Consider the following 19,198-nt stretch of genomic DNA (forward strand, 5'->3'; position numbering starts at 1 on the left):
CAAGGAGAGAAGAGCTGAGGTCCCGGATCCTCGGCTGTGGGCTTGGTTGCCCCTAGGCGCGGACGGAGGAGCGGGACGGGGCGGGGCCAGGAGCGGGACGGGGCGGGGCCAGGGGCGGGGCGGGGCCGGGCGCCTGCGCCATAAAGCTCGCTGCGCACCGGGTCTCTCCGCCTGTCGTTCGCTGCTCTCCACGCTTCCCTATCGGCGCTCGCCCGGGTCCGTGTTCCCAGCCACTCACGCCATGGCCGCGCTCACCCAGAACCCGCAGTTCAAGAAACTGAAGACATGGTACGAGCAGCACGGCTCTGACCTCAACTTGCGCCGCCTTTTCGAAGGAGACAGGGACCGCTTTAACCGCTTCAGGTGCGTGCGCGGGACGGGAACGGGGGCGCGGAGGTGCTGCACCGGGAGGCGGCTCGCGGGGCCGTGCGGTGCAGCGCCAGGGCCCGGAGGGCGGGGCGGCGGTCCCCGGTTGAGTCGGCGGGAGAGGGGGGGGTCGGCCGTGGATCCGGGCCTGGGCCCAGGCCGCACTTCGTCCTTGACGCCTCCTTGAAGCAGGTTTCCGGGTGCTCGCTGGAGGTCTCGGGGCCCCGGCAGCTTCGTCTGGAAGAGTTCCCCACCTCCTCCGCTTCCCTTCCAGGGGACATCTCTCTTTCCTCCCCTACCCGCCCAGCAGTCCCGACCGGCTGAAGCAGCCCATCCTTCCGCGGTTGTGAGCAAGGGCCCTCGCTGACGCAGCAGGCGCGGAAGGGCTGCTCCCCACTTCATGCGATCCTGGCTTAGAATGGACCATCCGCAGGGTGTGGTCAGGGTGGGACAGGCCCGTGGGATTTGCGGAGAGTCGTGGTGAAACGCTGGAGAGGTGGGGCTGTGATTCCTGCCCTGGAGGCTAGATCCGGAGACCCGTGAACAGGGGTAAAAGAGGAAATCTTGGGGGTTGGGAATGGCCAACCCGTTGGTGCAGGTATTGGGCAGAGGAGATCTGTGGCGCTAGATTTGAGGTCCCTGATGGCCAGCCCTGTTCTCCGGGGCCTTCCCTGAATAGGTTGGGTCTCAGGAGCCCTGGGCCAGAATGGTCACTCCCTGGCCAAGGCGGTGGCAGCGCTCCCAACTCTGTCTTCCCATCCCCCAGCTCAGTTTTAGGGGAGCAAGGGCCCCTCACCCAGCGTCTGCAGCTTGCACTGTGCTGCTCCTGCTGCAGGTCAGCTGAGTGGGCGGGCAGGTGACAGAAGACACCACTGTGCTGGCCAGCTGAAGCTTGTTTGGATTTGGCACGGGGAGGATGTTTTTTCTGGAAGCATCTTGTCAGGGAGCAGATGGTGGGCAGCTTCTGCTATCTTTCTGCAGCTTGAACCTCAACACCAACCATGGGCATATTCTGGTGGACTACTCCAAGAACCTGGTGACGGAGACTGTGATGCAGATGCTGGTGGACGTGGTAATGTTCTGCTTCGGAAGGCTTGACCAGTGACCCATGATGTGGCAGGCGAGCAGGGCTCCTGGCGCCCCCAGATTCCTGAGCATCTTTACTTCCTTCTCTTAGTGGATCTCAGTCATTGCCTCTGTGCCCCTGCCCCGGCTCAGGTTCTGACCGGCATCCCAGGGGACCCAGTGCCCAGATGTCTGAGCAGACCCTTCCCAGGCAGTGGGGGAGGGCGCCAGGCTGCAGCCATCCTTCAGTCCCACTGGGGATCTGCACCAAGCCTTTTGCTTGGGGGTTTGGACTCTTGACCGTCGTGGGTGGGACCAGGTCTCAGTGTCTTCTCTTCTCAGGCTAAGTCCAGGGGTGTGGAGGCCGCCCGGGAGCGCATGTTTACTGGTGAGAAGATCAACTTCACTGAGGTGAGCTGGCTAGTGGACAGCAGGCTCTGCAAACCCTCCACAGCCTCTTGGTTCCCTTTGGGGTGCGTCGGACTGTTAGCAGCATCGCCTTGTGTCATACTCCTTCTCTTAGGCAATGCTTTTGCTTAACGAGAGACCTGAAGGTCTGTTTCCTCAAGCAAGTTGCAGGGCCAGACACACCCCATGGTGTGTCTTCCCCAAGCCTGCAGTCTAGGTCTGGTGAGTGGGATGGCTTCCAGTGTCTATGTCTGCCTGGGGACAGCAGCTCTCAAGCCTGCAGAGAGAGGGCATCTCAAGACATGGTCAGAGAAATTAACTCTGATCTGTTCTTGCTGCAGGTTTAATTAGTGAAAAGCAGACTCCTGTCAAAATCAATCTCCTCAGTGGTAGGAGTCAACAGGAAGCTATGGCAGGGCCAGGTCTGGGCCACCCTGTTCCTGAATCGCTGTGGAAGCCTTGGAGGCATAAGAATCACTGAGCATGCAGAGCGTCAAGCTCATAATGTTACTAGTCTCCTTTTACACACGGGGAACCTGAAACTCAGAGATCAAGTCACTTATCTAATGTCATTCTCTAAGTGGCAGATTCAGGATTCAAACATTCTGTCTTTCACTGCTGGGCAGTCTGAGGGAGGCTGCAATCAAGGAGGGCTTCCTGGAGGGGTCATTTCATTGCCTACAGAACATGGCTCAGAAGTGAGGTTGGACAGGGTGAGGGTGGTGTCGCATGAAGCCCTCCACCTTAGCGATCCGCTCCCTGGGTTGGAGTCCTAAGATCATCCCTTCCTGTCCCTCCAGAGTCTCAGATGTGTTTGTTTCAAGGCCTCTGCTGCCCGAAGCTCGATGGGACTGTTGTTCTCACTTGATAAGGCCAGCTGCCTGGCGCTTATCACAGACTTGGGATCTGTTTTGGTTTCCGGTGGTGGGTGTGATGGAACACTTGGTGAGGGAAGGTTGAGTTGCTTGCTTTGCTCCACTTTCAAGGGGCCGGGACACTTTTCAAAAGGTGCCAACAAGCACCATGAACTTTTTACCAGGTAGATGAGACTGGGCTTCGTGAGCGTTGGTCCTCTGCAGCCACTTACTGCTTGTCTCTGGCCTGTGTTGCCACCAGTCTGCCTTCGCTCACTCCATTCAGCTTTCCTCGACTTTTCATGCCCTGAACATCCGGGGGTCATCGGGGCCTGTCCTAGGCCCATTCTGGTCTCTCCCCTTGTGACTGTCCGCAGCACATAAAGCAAGGGGCACTTGCCTTGCTTCTCCTCTCCCCCGGATCCTGGGGGTGGTCCCTACTTCCGTGAACACACAGTGGGTTCTCTGTATGAGTCCAGACACTTAACAGACCTTAGCGCCTGGATGTCCATTGGGTGCAGCTGGGTGTGTGGCTGCACCAGGGCGAGGACCTTCACACGCTGACTCTCGCCCCCAGGATCGGGCTGTGCTGCACGTGGCCCTTCGGAACCGATCAAACGCACCCATTTTGGTGGATGGTAAGGATGTGATGCCAGAGGTCAACAGAGTCCTGGAGAAGATGAAGTCTTTCTGCCAGGTATGGGTGGACTTCCCACTAGCCATGTGTGTGCTTGTATTTGGGAATCTAGGGGTCCCGATGGGCTGCCCTTCCACTCTCCTTGGAGAGGACCCCAGCTCTCAGTAACCTGAGGTGGGGGCAGTGTGTGTGATTGCTGGCCATGGGGGTCTCTGCTAAGGCACGGATTCCCCTAACCCTGTTCTCGGGGAAACCACTACTAGCAGCCGTGGAGCTGCCTCCTTGAACTGTAACACCTGCGGGCTCACGGTGACAATCTGGCCAGGACAGAGATCTGAAAAGAAAAGTGAGGCCTCTGGAGGGGGAAAGACTTGCTTTTTGTAACCTCTTAAGTCATGGATCCTTATTTCCTGGTCTAGAACTAGATAAAATTTAAAACTTAGGATTTTCTTGACCACACCCCTGCCAGATTTCCGGAGGCAGTCTTTATTTACTGTTAAATCTTGCACAGGTTTCCCGAGCATGCACTAGCTTGTCTGTCATCTCTTCTTTGAAGCACACATACCCACACATGTACACACACATGCAGCTTGTCCCTGCTTCAGCATTAATGCACAGAACTGTGCCTCCTTTTCCTCTGTGGGTGTTGGGGTTGCCTCAGAGTCCTTCTGGAGAGTTCCCCATATATATTGCCATTGCCTCAGTGTCTACGCCAGGAATGGTTCTGCAAGAATTCGTGGATGTCCTCAAGCCTATAGAGCAAGGGTGATATCTGTGGGCTGGACTGTTTGGGCAGGCCTGTGCATGTCTGTGTGTGGATGATGCGTGCTCTCGGAGTGATAATCTAAGCTTTGGTCAGCTTTTCCCTGGGAGCAGTGTCCACCATGTGTGGCTGGTCAAAGTCTGGTCACTTTGGGTGAGAGCCATCTTCTGACTGAAATAGTGGGAGGTGATCTGGGCATCCATCCTAGAGGCAAAGGCAGCCAAGTAGGACTTCACGTGGTGAGGAAGGCTTGGGATCCTGATTGGAATCTGAATTCCAGAATGTCCGTTCGTAGTGGTTGGTGCTGGTGATGGGCTTTGGGTGGAGGGGAGGGCATTTCCCCTCTTCATGGATCACAGCCTTGTCGTGGTCAAGAGGCTTTTGTAACTCAGTGAAGCTATGAGCCATGCCATGCAGGGCCACCCAAGTCAGACGGGTCATAGAGAAGGCAAGAGGAGAAGGAGGCGGCAGAGGATGAGATGGCTAGATAGCATCACCAACTCAATGGACACGAATCTGAGCAAACTCCAGGAGACAGTGGGGGACAGAGGAGCCTGGCATGCTGCAGTCTGTGGGGTCGCAGAATGGGACACAATTTAGTGACTGAACAACAACAACAAAGGGTGTTTCCAGCTATCAGGTGTGAGCGCAAGAACTGCTGTGCTCTGTATGAAGCCTGGTGCTCTGTTTGGTCAACCTTGGTGTGCAAAGGCATGCCAGGTGGAAAGTGTGTGGCACTGGTTGTCTGGGAAGCTGTTTGCAGGAGAACCCTCCCTTACAGCTGGCTGCTGGAGTACCTGACTCAGACTGATGGGTATTTATAGTACAAAAAAGCTGCTGAATAGCAGCATTTCCCTGGTGAGGAACACTCCTCAGGGCTGTGCTCGCAAAAGTTCACCAAGATTGGGTGAGAATGTTCACTGTGACCTTGATTGTCCCGGCAAAACCTGAAAACAGCCTGCCCTTATTTATTTAAAATCAGTGTGTGTTCATATACTGTAGTCCTGGGCACCATTAGTAATTAGGGAACTACAGCTGCATTGACCTGCTCTTCTGTTGAGGATATACTGTGAAGTCAAAAAGGGAAGTTACAGAACTGGTGGGTTTCGTTAGACACCATCTGGTCAAATAAAGGGTATGTGTGGTTCTAGTAAAGATACACAAAGGTTCCGTTCTTGGATGCCATATTTTAACAGAACTGATGATGAGATTGAGGGTTGAAAAGCTGAGTAATTTATTTTTCTTTCTGTGTTGATGGAAAAGTGCTCATGGCAGTTGATTATTATCTGAAAGAAATAAAGTTACAGGGTCTTACTGGTTTGGGGAAAGCCGTGTGTATCAGTTTCCTATCACTGAGTAACAGATTACTCCAGAATTTAGCAGCTGAAAACAACAGTCAACATTGCGGTTGATTGGTTCTGGTTCTGGTCTTACAAGGTTTTAGTCAAGGTGTTGGCCCAAGGTCACATTCATCTGAGGGCTTGATGGGGGCTGGAAGATCTTCTCCCAAGGTGTTTCACCAGCAGTTATTGCTGATTTCTGGGAGGCTTTAGTTCCTCACCTTGTGAACCTCTCCACAGTCTATTTGGGTGTCCTCATTATATTGAGTATTTGCATGGTTACACCCTGGCTGCTTTCATACTTTTTAGAAACCTCTGAAAGGTGAATATAGTAGTATCTTTTATAGATATTAGCAGGCCCATAAGTATTCCTATTCCCTTCTGAAATCTAACATTGTTTTGCTATAATAAAGAAAAAGTTTAAAAGGAAAAAGACCATGAAAGTTCTATGAGTGAAAAAAAATAACTCCACAGTGTTATTTCGTAAGCTTGTTAGTATAGTTTTATACTCTTAGGGGCTTTTGATCAGTGTTCTTGTCTCCAGAAGCATTCTTGAAAAGTACCTGTATTTTACTTACACACACCATGCAGTTGTTTCTTGATGATTATATATTTAGCATGGAGCTTTAAGCTCCATTTTATCCCATCATGGATGTATGGAAAGCAGCTGCTTTGGGAAGAAAGTATGAAAGTAAGGTTAAAATGCATGAAGTAAGGTTTGGGCTTCCCTGTTGGGTCAGTGGTAAAGAATCCATCTGCCAGTGCAGAAGACATGGGTTTGATCCTGGGTCAAGAAGATCCCCTGGAGGAGAAAATGGCATCTGAAAAGTTAGCGACTATACAACAGCAACATGACAAGGTAGCTGATTTTTCCCAGAGCAATTGCTCCAACAGAAAGCAAGGCAGAGTGCCTCAAGGCCTTTTATTATCTTGAGCTAGCATTAGAAGTTACTCTTTCTTTTCTGACTCTGATCAAAGTGGGAAGGGACTACACAAGATCATGAATGCAGTGCCAGGAGGTGAGGATCTCTGGGAACTATCTTGGATGTTGGTTACCATAGTCTGCCTTCTGGTTCCCAGTAATTCATCCTGTTCCTTCCACATGCAAAATAAAATACCCCATTCTCTTTCTCTTAATGCCATTATCAGATTACAATGTCAGTTAGAAGTCAAGAACTTCATCATCTAATTTAGGTTCAGATATATCTGTATTTTCTTTAACATAACTCAAATGTAATTCCTTTCGATCTGAAGATATGTGAATTAAATAGACAAGTTATTTTCCCCTCACACACTCAACATACAGGTGAGATAGGCACAGGATACCTATATAGGATAATTCCTTTGCAGAAAGGGAGGAAAGTGGGAGGCACACAGGAATCATTGATCCAAAGCAGTTCTTTTTTATTTTAATTGGGAAATAATTACTTTACAGTTTTGTGATGGCCTCTGCCATACATCAACATGCATCAGCCATAGGCATACATGTGTCCCTTCCCTCTTGAACTCCATCCCTCCAGGTTGTCACAGAGCACCAGGTCCAGAGCAGTTCTGAAATTCACCAGACGCTTGGTTAGGACTCAAGGCTTCATTCCTCAAGGCTTTTGGCTTTGCTCTCTGTTATCTTTTTTACATGAAAGGTAGTTTGTGTTTGTAACTGCCTAGTTTTTTCAGTCTGCTTACTGCCTATAGAAATGTGGGTTTTGAGGGGGACTTCCTTGCTGGTCCAGTGGTGAAGACTCCACACTTCCACTGCAAGGGGCACAGGTTCAATCCCTGGTTGGGGAACTAAGACCCCACATGCCATGCAATGTGGCTAAAAAAAAAAGTTTAAAAGAAATGTGGGCTTTAAAAAATTATTAGCTGTGCCACACAGCTTGTGGGATCTTAGTTCCCTGACCAGGGATTGAGCCCAGGCCCTGGCAATGAAAACACCAAGTCCTAACCACTGGACAGCCAGAGAATTCCTTGAAATGTGGATTTTTAAAGATTTTTTTCCTTTTATACCATCTCTGTCCCTTTCAGTCCAAACTGGTAATATTTCTAACAGTTCAATTATCTTAAAAACTTTGTTGGTCTCCTATGAAGCTTACTGGGGTGGGGAGAGGGGTTGGTCACTTCATTAGACAAAAGCTACATTCACAAACTTCTTCAAGATAATTTCTACCATTACTTCTCAGACCACAAAGATAGTACTCTTAAAGTCTTTGGAACCCTTATCTTCAGCCAGAATATTCTCTGTAACCACCTTAATTCTCGCTGAGGTCTTAACAAAAGCTTTACAGCTACATACTCTGTTTTACCTTTTGAAGTTTTTGTTACAGTACCTTGGACGCGATCTTTGCCACATCCATCTCTTAATTTTGGAATCACTGCCTAGAGAGGCTGGGAGTTTTCAAATCCTGCAGTTGCTGGCTTCTTTTTGTTTAAAAGTTCTACATTAAGTTTATTTCTCTCTGCTTGCATTTTACTGTAAGCACTAAGAAGCCAGGCAATTTGTAACAGCCTGAAAACTCTGTAGCTAGGTCATCCAGATCATAATAGGATACATCTTTTACTTTCCCCACTTAAAAAAATTATTTACTTAATTATTTTTGGCTGCACTGGGTCCTTATTACTACGTGTGAGTTTTCTCTAGTTGCAGTGAGGGGAGGCTGTCTTGTGGAGCACGGGCTCTAGGTGCTTGGGCTTAGTAGTTGTGGCACGCAGGCTTAGTTACCCCACGGCATGTGGAATCCTCCCTGACCAAGGACTGAACCCAGTGTCCCCTGCATTGGCAGGCAGATTCTTAACGACTGGACTACCAGAGAAGCCCTACTTCACCCTCCCCCGATTAATGCAGTCAACACTGTTATTAAATCTTCTTTCACTATATAACAAGGATTTTCTTGCAATTCCCAATAATGTTTTCCTCCTGTTTCTTCAAATCTACATCAGCAACCCCCTCAAGGACTTTTAAACCTCTGCTAACAGTCTCTTCCAGGTTTTATTAACTCTCCTGAGGGCTCTTTTAGCTTTTACCCATATTTCTAAATTTTTTTATGGTAATACCCTACTTCTAGTGTCAAAATCTGTATTAGTTATTCATTATATAACAGATTGCATCAAAACTTGATTTAAAATAGCAGTAAATATTCACCATCTTGAAGTTTCTATGGAGACTTCCCAGGTGGCGCTAGTGGTAAAGAACCCACCTGCCAGGGTAGGAAAGTAAGAGCCATGGGTTGGATCCCTAGGTTGGGAAGATCCCCTGGAGGAGGGCACGGCAACCCACTCCTGTATTCTTGCCTAGAGAATCCCATGAGCAGAGGAGCCTGGTGGGCTACAGTCCATAGGGTCGCAAAGAGTCTCACATGACTGAAGTAACTTAGCACGCATACACGCACACACAGTGTCTATGGGTCAGAAACTCAAGCTTAACTGGTTGGTCTTGGTTTTCGGGGGAAGCGGGGAGGTCTCTCTTGAGGGTTGTACTCAAGATGTTGGCCAGGGCTGTAGTTATCTGAAGGGTTCTGGAGGATTCTCTTGCAAGGTGGTTCCTGCTCATGGGTGGTGAGTTGGCACTGGCTTTTGTAAGAAAGCCACCATTCCTCACCACAGTGGCTTCTTCACACAACCATGTCTTCTTGTAACGTCGTACATGGTTTCCCCAAAGTGAGTGATCTGAGAGAGCGAGGCAGAAGCTGCGCGGTCTGTCATGACCCGGCTTCTGAAGTCCTGCTCCATCACTTTTGCAGTATTCCGGTGGGTTCACAGCCCTATACTGGAGAAGAAAATGGCACCCCACTCCAGTACTCTTGCCTGGAAAATCCCACGGATGGTAGAACCTGGTAGGCTACAGTCCATGATGTCGCAGAGAGTCGGACACGACTGAGCGACTTCACTTTCACTTTTCACGTTCACAGCCCTATGCAGCACAGGGGGCTCACGACACCCACACCTCTGTAGGGCTCACTCTGCACCCACGCCTCTAGAGTGTGTGGCTGCCAGGCAAGACTCCCTAGGAGCACGTGGAGGCTGGCTGCGTGTCTCGTTCTGTCCCTGGCTCAGACTGGTCATAGTACTTGGCATTTCACATCTCTCGGCCTCTGTCATGTTAGGTTCTGCTGGAAGTTCATGCTGCTTTTGTAAATTCTGATAACGTTGCTGGTTATGAGATGGGGATATCGCCCCTCCCTCCTACCCTTACTCGTGGTGGACGAGGGTCTAGTTGATGATGAGGGTCTAGTCCCTACCTGAGTGTGGCAGGAATGTGACACTACGGTCTCAGTAGGCCTCTCTGAGGGCCTGGAAGTTGGAACTAAGGTGTAAGGATACAGAAGTAATGATGCTTTTGAACAGCGGTTTATACTCTGGGGTTTGGGCTGATGACATCTCCCTGCTCTGTGCCAGCGTGTCCGGAGTGGTGAATGGAAAGGGTACTCGGGCAAGGCCATCACGGACGTCATCAACATCGGTATTGGCGGCTCTGACCTGGTAAGAAGAGGGCTGCCTTGGGATAGAGGAGGGGGTCTCATCCGGCCTTGGTTCCCCCAGAGATGGGACCTGGCTGTTCTCACCACTTGTGGCATCTTGTTTTCTGATGCTCCATCTCCCCACAGGGACCCCTCATGGTGACTGAAGCCCTCAAGCCCTACTCTTCAGAAGGTCCCCGGGTCTGGTTTGTCTCCAACATTGACGGGACTCACATTGCCAAAACGCTGGCCACCCTGAACCCCGAGTCCTCTCTCTTTATCATTGCCTCCAAGGTATGGGTTTCAGCCCCGGCCTGTCTCCCAGCCCTGTTGCGCTGGGGTGGGAGCAGGGGTTGGGGGGAGTGGGTGCTTTGCTGCCGCCCTGCACACTGGACCCTCCCGCCTGCTCTGAATGAGCTGTGCTCTGTGGCTCAGGTGGGCACAGCTGCCCTCAGACCGTTCCTTATCTGGTGGCCAACACAGTTCACCCGATGAAAGCCCACACTGGTCCATGTGTGCCTCTATCTGAGGCCATGCCCACTCACTTGGCTGAATCTGGGCTCAGCCCAGGACCATTCCTATCCTCTCAGAGATTTGTCCCTAACGTCTGCTCCTTTCTCATCCCAGAGCCAGGCCCAGATAACGTAAGCATTTTGCTTTTTTGTCATTTATACCCTGTTTACTCATATCCATGCACATTAAATATTATGGATAATTTCATCTGGGTTTTGAGATACAGCCAGGTCTGGGCTGAAGGAGCCCCAGGCCACAGCAGCTATCCTGGCGGATGTTCTAACCTTTGACCTGTGGTTCCTCTGTGAAGTTCTGGAATCACAGAATGACGCTGCTGCTTCCAGGCCTCTGCCCCAGATACACACTAACTGGGGCTTTGAGGACATGTGGGCGGAGGTGACGTGGAGCAACTCACTGACCCACATGCACTGCTTCCGTGTGATAACTGGGCATCCATGTGGCCTCCGCTGCTGAGCTCTGGCTCAGGACTGTATCAGCTGGGGACCAACTGCTGTACTCTCTGCAGACCTTCACTACCCAGGAGACCATCACGAACGCAGAGACAGCGAAGGAGTGGTTTCTCCTGTCGGCCAAGGATGTGAGTGCTCATGGGCAGTGGGCAGGCGGGGAAGGACAGAGTGGGTCTGCCCAGCCCTGTAGTCCTGTTTCCCCTGAAGTTGGCAGCAGGAGGCAGCCTTTCTGGTTAAGATACTTGACTTTGCCAGCCCAGACAAGCCCAAGGTGCAGACCCTGCTCTAACTTCTGAGGGCCCTTTCTTTAAGGCTACTGGCCCTGTGGAGCCTCTCTGCCCCTGGCCCTGCCAAGTTTACAGGGGAGGCACCATGGGCCTCGTGTGCCCATGAGGTAGGATGGGCCAGCCAGCCTCTGACCCCTCTGCCTATTCTGCCTTGATTTGGGCCTCCTCCAGCAGCCTCAGAATCGAGTACTGGGGGCGGTGGGCCCCACCCAGGGCCTGGGTTTCTCCGGAGGCAGGAGGGTCACTGTCCCTGGGGGTGGTTCCCAGGGTGAGTATGGTCTAACTTGGCTTATCTCTTGCAGCCTTCTGCAGTCGCGAAACACTTTGTTGCCCTGTCTACCAACACTGTAAGTGCCCACAGGGGTTCCTGTACCACCACCCTGGGTTGGGGCCCTGGCCAGGTCAGGGTCATGGCCTTTCCAAGTACATGAGCTGACATGTGCTGACAGCGTCAGGGATCTTGGCTCAGCCAAGAAGGATTGCTTGCCTATGGGGGATGTGAATTGCAAGCCATACTTGCCACTTTGAACTGCTGCTGCTCCATGAGGGGCTTGCAGTCAGTGGGATCACATTAACCCCACCCGTTCCCCGGGGCCTGGCTGATAACCACAACATTCCACACGTGTGACCTCCCTTGGCCTCTGACACTGGCCTCTCCCTAGACGAGATGTGCCAGGTACGGGTCGGGTGGTGGTGGTTCAGTCGCCAAGTCATGTCCAACTCTTGCGACCCCATGGACTGTGGCATGCCAGGCTTATTTCTCATGTAAGGATGTTAGTTAAGCCCAGTGAAGGGATGTGAGTTTGCCCAGTGATTGTATGAGTCAGTGATGTAAGGATTAGAACGTGGTTACCCATGTGCCAGCTCCTCCTGGCCCCAGGTTGTGCAAGGTAGGGGTGGGGGCAGGCCTGTGGGAGTTGGGGCTTTGCTCCCGGAATCAAAAGAAAGGCAAACCTGGTTGAACACTGGCTATGTGGCGGGCCTTGTGTTGGGCAGTCTGAACTGGAACCACACCCAGGTTCTCTGGACTCCCACTCCTTCCGTGCCACCCCCACCCATGCCTCCAGTGCTGACCTGCCTATGAGAGGAGACAGAAGGACATCTTAGGGCTGGCCAAACAGCACAGCTGTCCGCCTCTTGCAGGTAGAGCTGGTCAGTAGGGCGTCTCCTGTGGGGTCTAGGGAGGGGGCTGCTGACCCTGTCTGTGTAGAGGATAGAATAAGATTGGTCTTCCCCTGAAGGCTTCCTGGGGTTCGGTCACCATCCCAGTATCGGAAGGGCTGGGCAGGTGTCCAGGTTGTCTGTTCCCCGGCCTGGGAGGTGGCCCCTGCCTGTGCTCGGGTTCCAGTCCGGGGCCCAGTTTCCCAGAAGTCCCGGGGATTGGGTCTGGGTGGTGGCTCTTGCAGAGCAGTGTGGGGGCCAGGTCCTTGCAGTGAGTGTGCAGCTCCCCTTCAGCAGGAGGGCTTGGCCAGTACCAGGCCACCGATGTGCTGGGTGTGAGCTGGCTGGACATCTGATTCTGGGGTGGGCGTCTCCTGGTGCTGCCCTGGGCTCAGAGGTGGCTCCAGCCCCACCCCAGTGAGGGCTCTGTGGAAGGTGTGTTGCTCCTAAAGTTTGGACAGCATGACTCCTCATGCCTGCAGGTTCTCGTGCAGCTAATCCCGGCTTCTTCTTTCTTTCTCCCTTTGCCCCTTTTTAGGCCAAAGTGAAGGAGTTTGGAATTGATCCTCAAAACATGTTCGAGTTCTGGGATGTAAGTAATGGCACTTGCCTGTGGTGGGTGAATTATGTCCTTTGCTAAGTCAAGCCACAGATGAGGGGCCCATGGAGTCAGGTCAACGTTTATTGAGCACCTGCTGTATGCCTGGCTTTGGGACAGGCCAGGAAGTCCTCAGGGAGCAGGAGCAGCTTCGCTCAGTCAGGATATGGCCCCCCTCCCACTGAGGGCGGCTTTCAGGGCCAGGGTGACACCCCCCGGGTGCCTGCAGTAGCACCCACAGTGGGGTAACCGGAGCCACCCCCATCCCCCTCGGTGAGCTGAGGTTGTGAGTTATTCTCAGTGATGACCTTTCTCTGAACCACAGCCGCAATCTGTAAAGGCCAAGGGGCAGGGCAAGGCAGGAGTATGACTGGGCAGGCCTGGAAAGGAGCTGCAGGGGCAGCTAGAGGTGGCAGAGAGGAGGTGCCAGGCCTGGGGCCGGGTGGGGCCCCGCTGGGCAGCTTGCAGAGCCAGCACTGCTGGGGGGCAGAGCTGTGGGCCAGTCTAGCCACGAGTGGTCCCACAGGCTCATCTCTGCTGAAGCCACCATGGGTGCCAAGCAGTGAGCCAGAATTGTCTCTGCGGCTTGCCTGAGTGCAGCCGTGGTGTAGGAAAGGCTCTGGCGGCAGAATGCAGGCAGGCTTGGGATGCAGGGATGCAGTGCAGGGAGTGGTGTGGGTGCAGTGGGTGTGACTCTAACACATGACCTTGGCAGGTGTACCTAAGAGAGCATCCTCTAATCGAGGGATTTTGCCCTGGGGCTGATTCCAAGCCCTTATACCGCAAGCTCTCTGCTGAGTGGCAGCATCCGAAGATGTAACCTCCTTTGAAAGCTGTAAAGGCCTTGGAGTCTGGGAGAGAATTTAGCCCTCGTACCCTAAGATGTCTCTTGTGTGTAATGAGTTAACTTCTTTCCAGAATGGGACTAGTTATGTACCATCCTTGGAAGAATTGAGAAGAGTCACTCAGATCCTTGTCTGCGTCTCATGGCTCAGATGAGGAGCCCCGGTCGAGAGAGACTGTGCAGCTGCTAACAAATGCATGCGTGCCTGAAACAGGAAGGGGCGCCTTCCTCCTGCATGCATGCCTGAGACAGGAAGGGGCGCCATCCTCCTCCTCCTCCCTGGGATCTCGAGCCTGAGCAGGTGGTGGTCAGGGCCGTGCAGGGGCTCCCGTGAGCCAAGGAGTCCGGCAGAGCGGGGCTGTGTCCCAGCCTGGGTTTTCACTGCCTGTAACCACCCAGTCTGAAGAGATGAGTTGAAGTGTGGCTTAAACAGAGACCTGGGTCTCCCAGGTAAGGCCTAGGAACACAGGAACATGTTCTGGCTAGTGAGGGCCAAGTGCCTCGAGTGGGCACAGTAGAGGCCTCGGGCCAGGCCAGACATAGCTGGAGGGACCTGCATGTATATTGCTGAATTGAGAAGGTGACATCTGAGGAGCCAGGGACAGGTGAAGTTTCTGGACCTAGGGTCTCTCAGGTGAGAGAGAATCATCAGAATAGATACAGGGATATTGTGCTGGCTCTGAGGTAAGATCGGAAGAGTTCAGTCTGGCGTAAGTGGTGAGGACTGCTCAGCTGTGTCCAGGGGGTGCAGCCATGGTCCAGGGTCCATGGGGCATCCTTGAGTGTCGGGCTTAGGCAGAGGTGAGGTGGTAAACTGGGGGAGACTGTCAGGGCTCAGCCAGAGTCAGCACATATTGGGGGGCTCATTTTGGCTGTTGCTGTCTGAAGAGGAGCCAGGACAGGTGCACGTGATGTCTGAAGAGGCAGCCCCAGGATGGGTAAAGGTACAGGGGAGATTCTGGAAGAATTCAGATGTTTATTCTGTCAAGTAGCGTCTGAGAAGCCAAAATTATGGACAGGTACTTAGACCTGGATCTGTGAGCTCAGGATGGGTGTATATAGTGGGATCTCTCTGACTGGCTCTGAAGAGTGAGCCTCAGGTACTGGATGGCTGATCACTCAAGCGAGGCTGTTAGAACTCAGACGAGACAAACATGGAAAAGTCCCCTGAGCCAGGTGAGCCTCTGGGTTCTCAGCATCCTGACCAGTGAGACAGGCAGAGCTCAGGGTGTTGTCGAGGCCTCTCGGGTCGCATGACCAGCCCAGGACGTGTCAGTGGCATTGGGGTCTGGCTGGGGTAGGGTTTGAGGTGCCCAGATGAGGGAATGGTAGGAATGTACCTAGTTATCAAAGGTAAGGACTGGAGAGTTGGGACAGGTGAAGACAAGTGAACTGCTGAGGAGCTGCGTCACTAAGATGTGATGGGAGAGGCTAATGGTAGACAAAGGTCTCTAGAAGTGTCAGAGGCACAAGTCACTCAGACCCTGTTTGGCACCAGTGGACTCTCACCAGGCTTCCCTCGGGCCACGGCAAGCAGCCAGGAATCTGTCAGGTCTCCGGGAAAAGTCTTCAGGTTAGGTTTGTACAGAGGGGTCTGCTAGGGGTCATCTGTAAAGCTACATCTGTTTGAGGTCTCAGAAGCTAGAATCAGACGAGGTGTATATAACTCGGTATCTTGGGGAGACCCGAGGAACTGAGATTAGACAACATCTGGGCAGAAGTGGGTTGGTCAGATAAGGACACTGGAGCCAAAGATAGTCAGAGACAGAGCTGAGTCTGACAGGTGGGCTTAGAAATCCACGATTGGGTCCAGGTCAGAACTGTGTCCTCAGTTGTTGTCCGAGCAGTTCTGGTGACTCAGGGCAATGGCCCAGGGGCCCCTGGGAAAAGATTGAAAACCTGGAGTCAGGCAAGGAGATGGAGCACTGCATCCATCCATCTGGAAGGTTCGGCAATTCTGTGTCTGTCTCGGGTGCAAAGCAGGTATGTGAGGTAAGGTTGAAGGAGTTGAGGCGAGAGACAGGCTTGTACTCCTGGTTCCTGAACAGGTGAGGTCTGAGCTGTTGAGGTTAGTCCCTGGCTTGTACTCTGAATCTGAGGAGCTGAGGTTCAGTGCAGGTAGATAGAACTGAGTTTTTCAGGTTAAGTCTGTAAGCCAGAGGCAAGCTGGAAGTAGGCTGAAAAGCCATGTTTGGGTTCATTAAATTCTGTCCCATAGTTGAGGTCAGGAACAAGTAGGTAGATCTGTCAAGTGAGGCCTGAGGAGCCAGAGTTAGGCTTATCTAGAAAGAACTGGATTTCTTAGATGATCTCTGAGAATATACAGTGAAGACAGGTGGATAGAGGGAGGTGTCTCAGGTGAGATCTCAGGAGCTGGGATTGGGCCCAGATGAATAGAGCTGGATCTCCCAGGTAAGGTCAAGATAGGTAGGTAGAACTGCTTCTTGGCAGATGTCTCATGATGATGAGTTGTGCCCGGATGCAGGTATGTGGAATTGAGTTTCTCAGGTAAGATCTCTGGAGTCTGCATAGGGGACAGATTTTATTCTTGGGTCTCACAGGGTGAGTTAAGCACAGGTAGTAGAATAGAGTTTGTCAGGTAAAGTCTGTGGAACAAGTTTAGGAAACTGGGTCTGTCCAGTGAAATCTCAAAAGTCACAGGTAAGTCCGGGAAAGAACCGAATGTCTTAGATGACCTCTGGCGAGCTGAACTGGGGCAGAGCTAGCCTGTCAGGAGCAGCCTCAGGAGCCAGGAACAAGCACAGGTAGCCAGAGGTGGCTCACCATGTGCAGCTGAAAGACCCAGGGTCATGCACAGGTAGGTAGAGGCAAGGTTGTCCAGCTGCAGGCTCGGGAACCAGGGTCAATCTCAGGTCGGTAGAACTGACTCAGGTCGGTAGAACTTGACGTGTGAACTTGACGGTCACACGTCAAGAAGAACCAGAGTCAGGCACAGATAAGCAGAGCTGGTCCACTAGGTACAGTGTGTAAGGTGCCAGAGTCATTAACAGGTAGACAGAATTGGCCTGCTGGGCATGGTCTGAGGATCCGGGTCATATACAGGTCGGCCAAGCTAGTCTGCCAGATAAGGACTGAAGGTCCAGGGGAGTGTACAGGTAGGCAGAACTGTTCTGTTGGGTATGGTCTGAGGACTCAGAGTTGAGCACAGGTAAGTAGAGCTGGTCTGCTAGGTACAGTACAAGGAGCCAGGGTCATGTACAGGTGGGCGGAACTGGTTCATTGGGTATGATCTGAGGACTCAGGGTCACCTACAGGTAGGCGGAGCTGGTCCGTAATGTATGGTCTCAGGACCCAGGGTCATGTGCAGGTAGGAAGAGCTGGCTGGGTAGGTATAGTTTGAGGACCCAGGGTCATGTGCAGGTAGGAAGAGCTGGCTGGGTAGGTATAGTTTGAGGACCCAGGGTCATGTGCAGGTAGGCAGAGCTATCTGCTCAGTATGGTTTGGGGACTGAAGTCAAGCACAGGTAGGCAAAGCCTGTGCTAGGTACACTGTAAGAAGCCAGGGTCAGGTACAGGTGGGCAGAACTGTCCCATTGGGTATGGTCTCAGGACCTGGAATCAAGCGCAGGTAGGCAGAAGGTCTGAGGAGATCGAGTCGTGCACAGGTAAGCAGCGCTGGTTTGCACAAGGAGCCAGGGTCAAGAACAGGTAGGTAGATGGGTCTAGGTGTGGCCTGAAGGTCCAGGGTCGTGAACAAGTAGGCAGGTAGGGTATGGGTAGGTATGGTCCAGTGATCCAGGGCCAAGCACAGGTAGGTAGAACTCGTCCACTAAGTATAGTCCAAGGATTGAGTCAAGCACAGGTGAGAGCACAGGTACAGCACAAGGGGCCAGGGTTGAGAACAGGTAGGTAGAGGTGGCCCACATGGTGCAGCCTGAGGAACCAGGGGCATACAGGTAGGCAGAGCCTGGTCTGTTTGGAATGGTCTGAGGATCCAGGCTCAAGCACAGGTAGGCAGAGTTGGTCTGCCAGGTATGGTCTGAGAGTCCAGAATTGTGTACAGGTAAGCAGAGCTGGTCTGCCAAGTGCAGTCTGAGGATCCAGGGTCATGTACAGGTAGGCAGAACTGTCTGCTAGATATGGCCTGAGGACTCAAGCACAGGTAGGCCCACACGGTGTATCACAAGGAGCCAGGGTCAAGTGCACAGGTGAGCAGAGCTGGTCCGCTAGGTACAGCACAAGGGCTCAGGGTCATGTACAGGTAGGCAGAACTGTTCTGCTGGGTATGGTCTGAGGACCCGGAATCAAGCACAGGTAGGCAGAGCTAATCCACTAGGTAAGATCTGAGGAGGTGGAGTCACTCGCAGGTAAGCTGAGCTGGTTTGCACAAGGAGCCAGGGTCAAGTACAGGGAGATAGAGCTGGCCCGCTTGGTACAGCCTCAGAACCCAGGGTCACGTACAGGTAGGCAAAGCTGGTCTATAAGATGTGGTCTGAGGAGCCAGGGTTAAGCCCAGGTAAGCAGAGCTGGTCCACTTGGTAGCACAAGGAGCCAGGGTCATGTACAGGTGGGTGCAACTGGTTCATAATGTATGGTCTGAGGAGCCAGGGTCAAGCACAGGTAGGCAAAGCTGGGCTGTCAGGTGTGATCTGAAGGTCCAGGTAGTATCCAGGTAGGCAGAACTGGTCCATTGGGTATAGCACATGAAACCTGGTTCCCTAGACATGGTCTGACAATCCAGGGGCATGAACAGGTAGGCAGAGCTGGCTCAGCAAGTGTGTTCTGAGGGGCCTGGGTCAGAGGCAGGTAGGCAAATCTGGTTGGTAGGTATGGCAAAAGGAGCCAGGGTCAGGTCCAGGTAGGTAGAGGTGGCCCACTACGTGCGGACTCAGGGTTATGTACAGGTAGGCAGAGCTGGTCCATAAGACGTGGTCTGATGAACCAGGGTCAAGTACAGGTAAGCCGAACTGGTCTACCAAGTGCAATCTGAGAACCCAGGGTCACGTATAGGTAGGCAGAGCTCATGGGCCAGGTATAGACTGGATCCAGGGTAAAGTTCGTATAGGCGGAGGTGGTCTACTAAGTGTGGTCTGAGGAGACAGGGTCACATTCAGGTAGGCAGAATTGTCGTCGGTATGACCTGAGGACTCCGAGTTAAAGCCAGGTAAGCAGAACTGGTTCACAAGGCACAGCACGAGGAGCCAGGGTCATGTACAGGTGGGTAAAGTTGGTCTGCCAGGTAGGGTCTGAAGGTCCAGGGTAACGTACAGGTAGGCAGAGCTAGTCCATTAGGTACTGCACATGAAGCCAGGGTCGTATACATGCAGGCAGAGCTGGTCCCCTAGGTATGGTCTGATGTAGGGTCATGTACATGTATGCAGAGCTGGTCCACTAGGTATGATCAGAGGATCCAGGGTCATGCACAGGTAGGCAGAGCTGGCCCAGCAAGTGTGTTCTCAGGAGCCCAGGTCAGAGGC

General features: G+C 52.6%; 1 protein-coding gene across 1 annotated transcript in view; it reads left to right on the forward strand.

Annotated features, from left to right (window-relative positions):
* The first annotated feature begins 160 nt into the window (after window positions 1-160).
* Window positions 161-19,198, forward strand: part of GPI (glucose-6-phosphate isomerase) — a 28,277-nt gene continuing 9,239 nt past the window's right edge. The window contains 9 exon segments of the mRNA NM_001040471.1: window positions 161-363; window positions 1,348-1,438; window positions 1,774-1,842; window positions 3,271-3,390; window positions 9,826-9,909; window positions 10,035-10,181; window positions 10,927-10,998; window positions 11,460-11,504; window positions 12,857-12,910. Coding sequence (NP_001035561.1) covers window positions 242-363; window positions 1,348-1,438; window positions 1,774-1,842; window positions 3,271-3,390; window positions 9,826-9,909; window positions 10,035-10,181; window positions 10,927-10,998; window positions 11,460-11,504; window positions 12,857-12,910 — 804 coding nt within the window. The 5' untranslated portion in view covers window positions 161-241.

Source organism: Bos taurus, chromosome 18, assembly GCF_002263795.3.
Source record: "Bos taurus isolate L1 Dominette 01449 registration number 42190680 breed Hereford chromosome 18, ARS-UCD2.0, whole genome shotgun sequence".
Lineage (NCBI taxonomy): Eukaryota > Metazoa > Chordata > Mammalia > Artiodactyla > Bovidae > Bos > Bos taurus.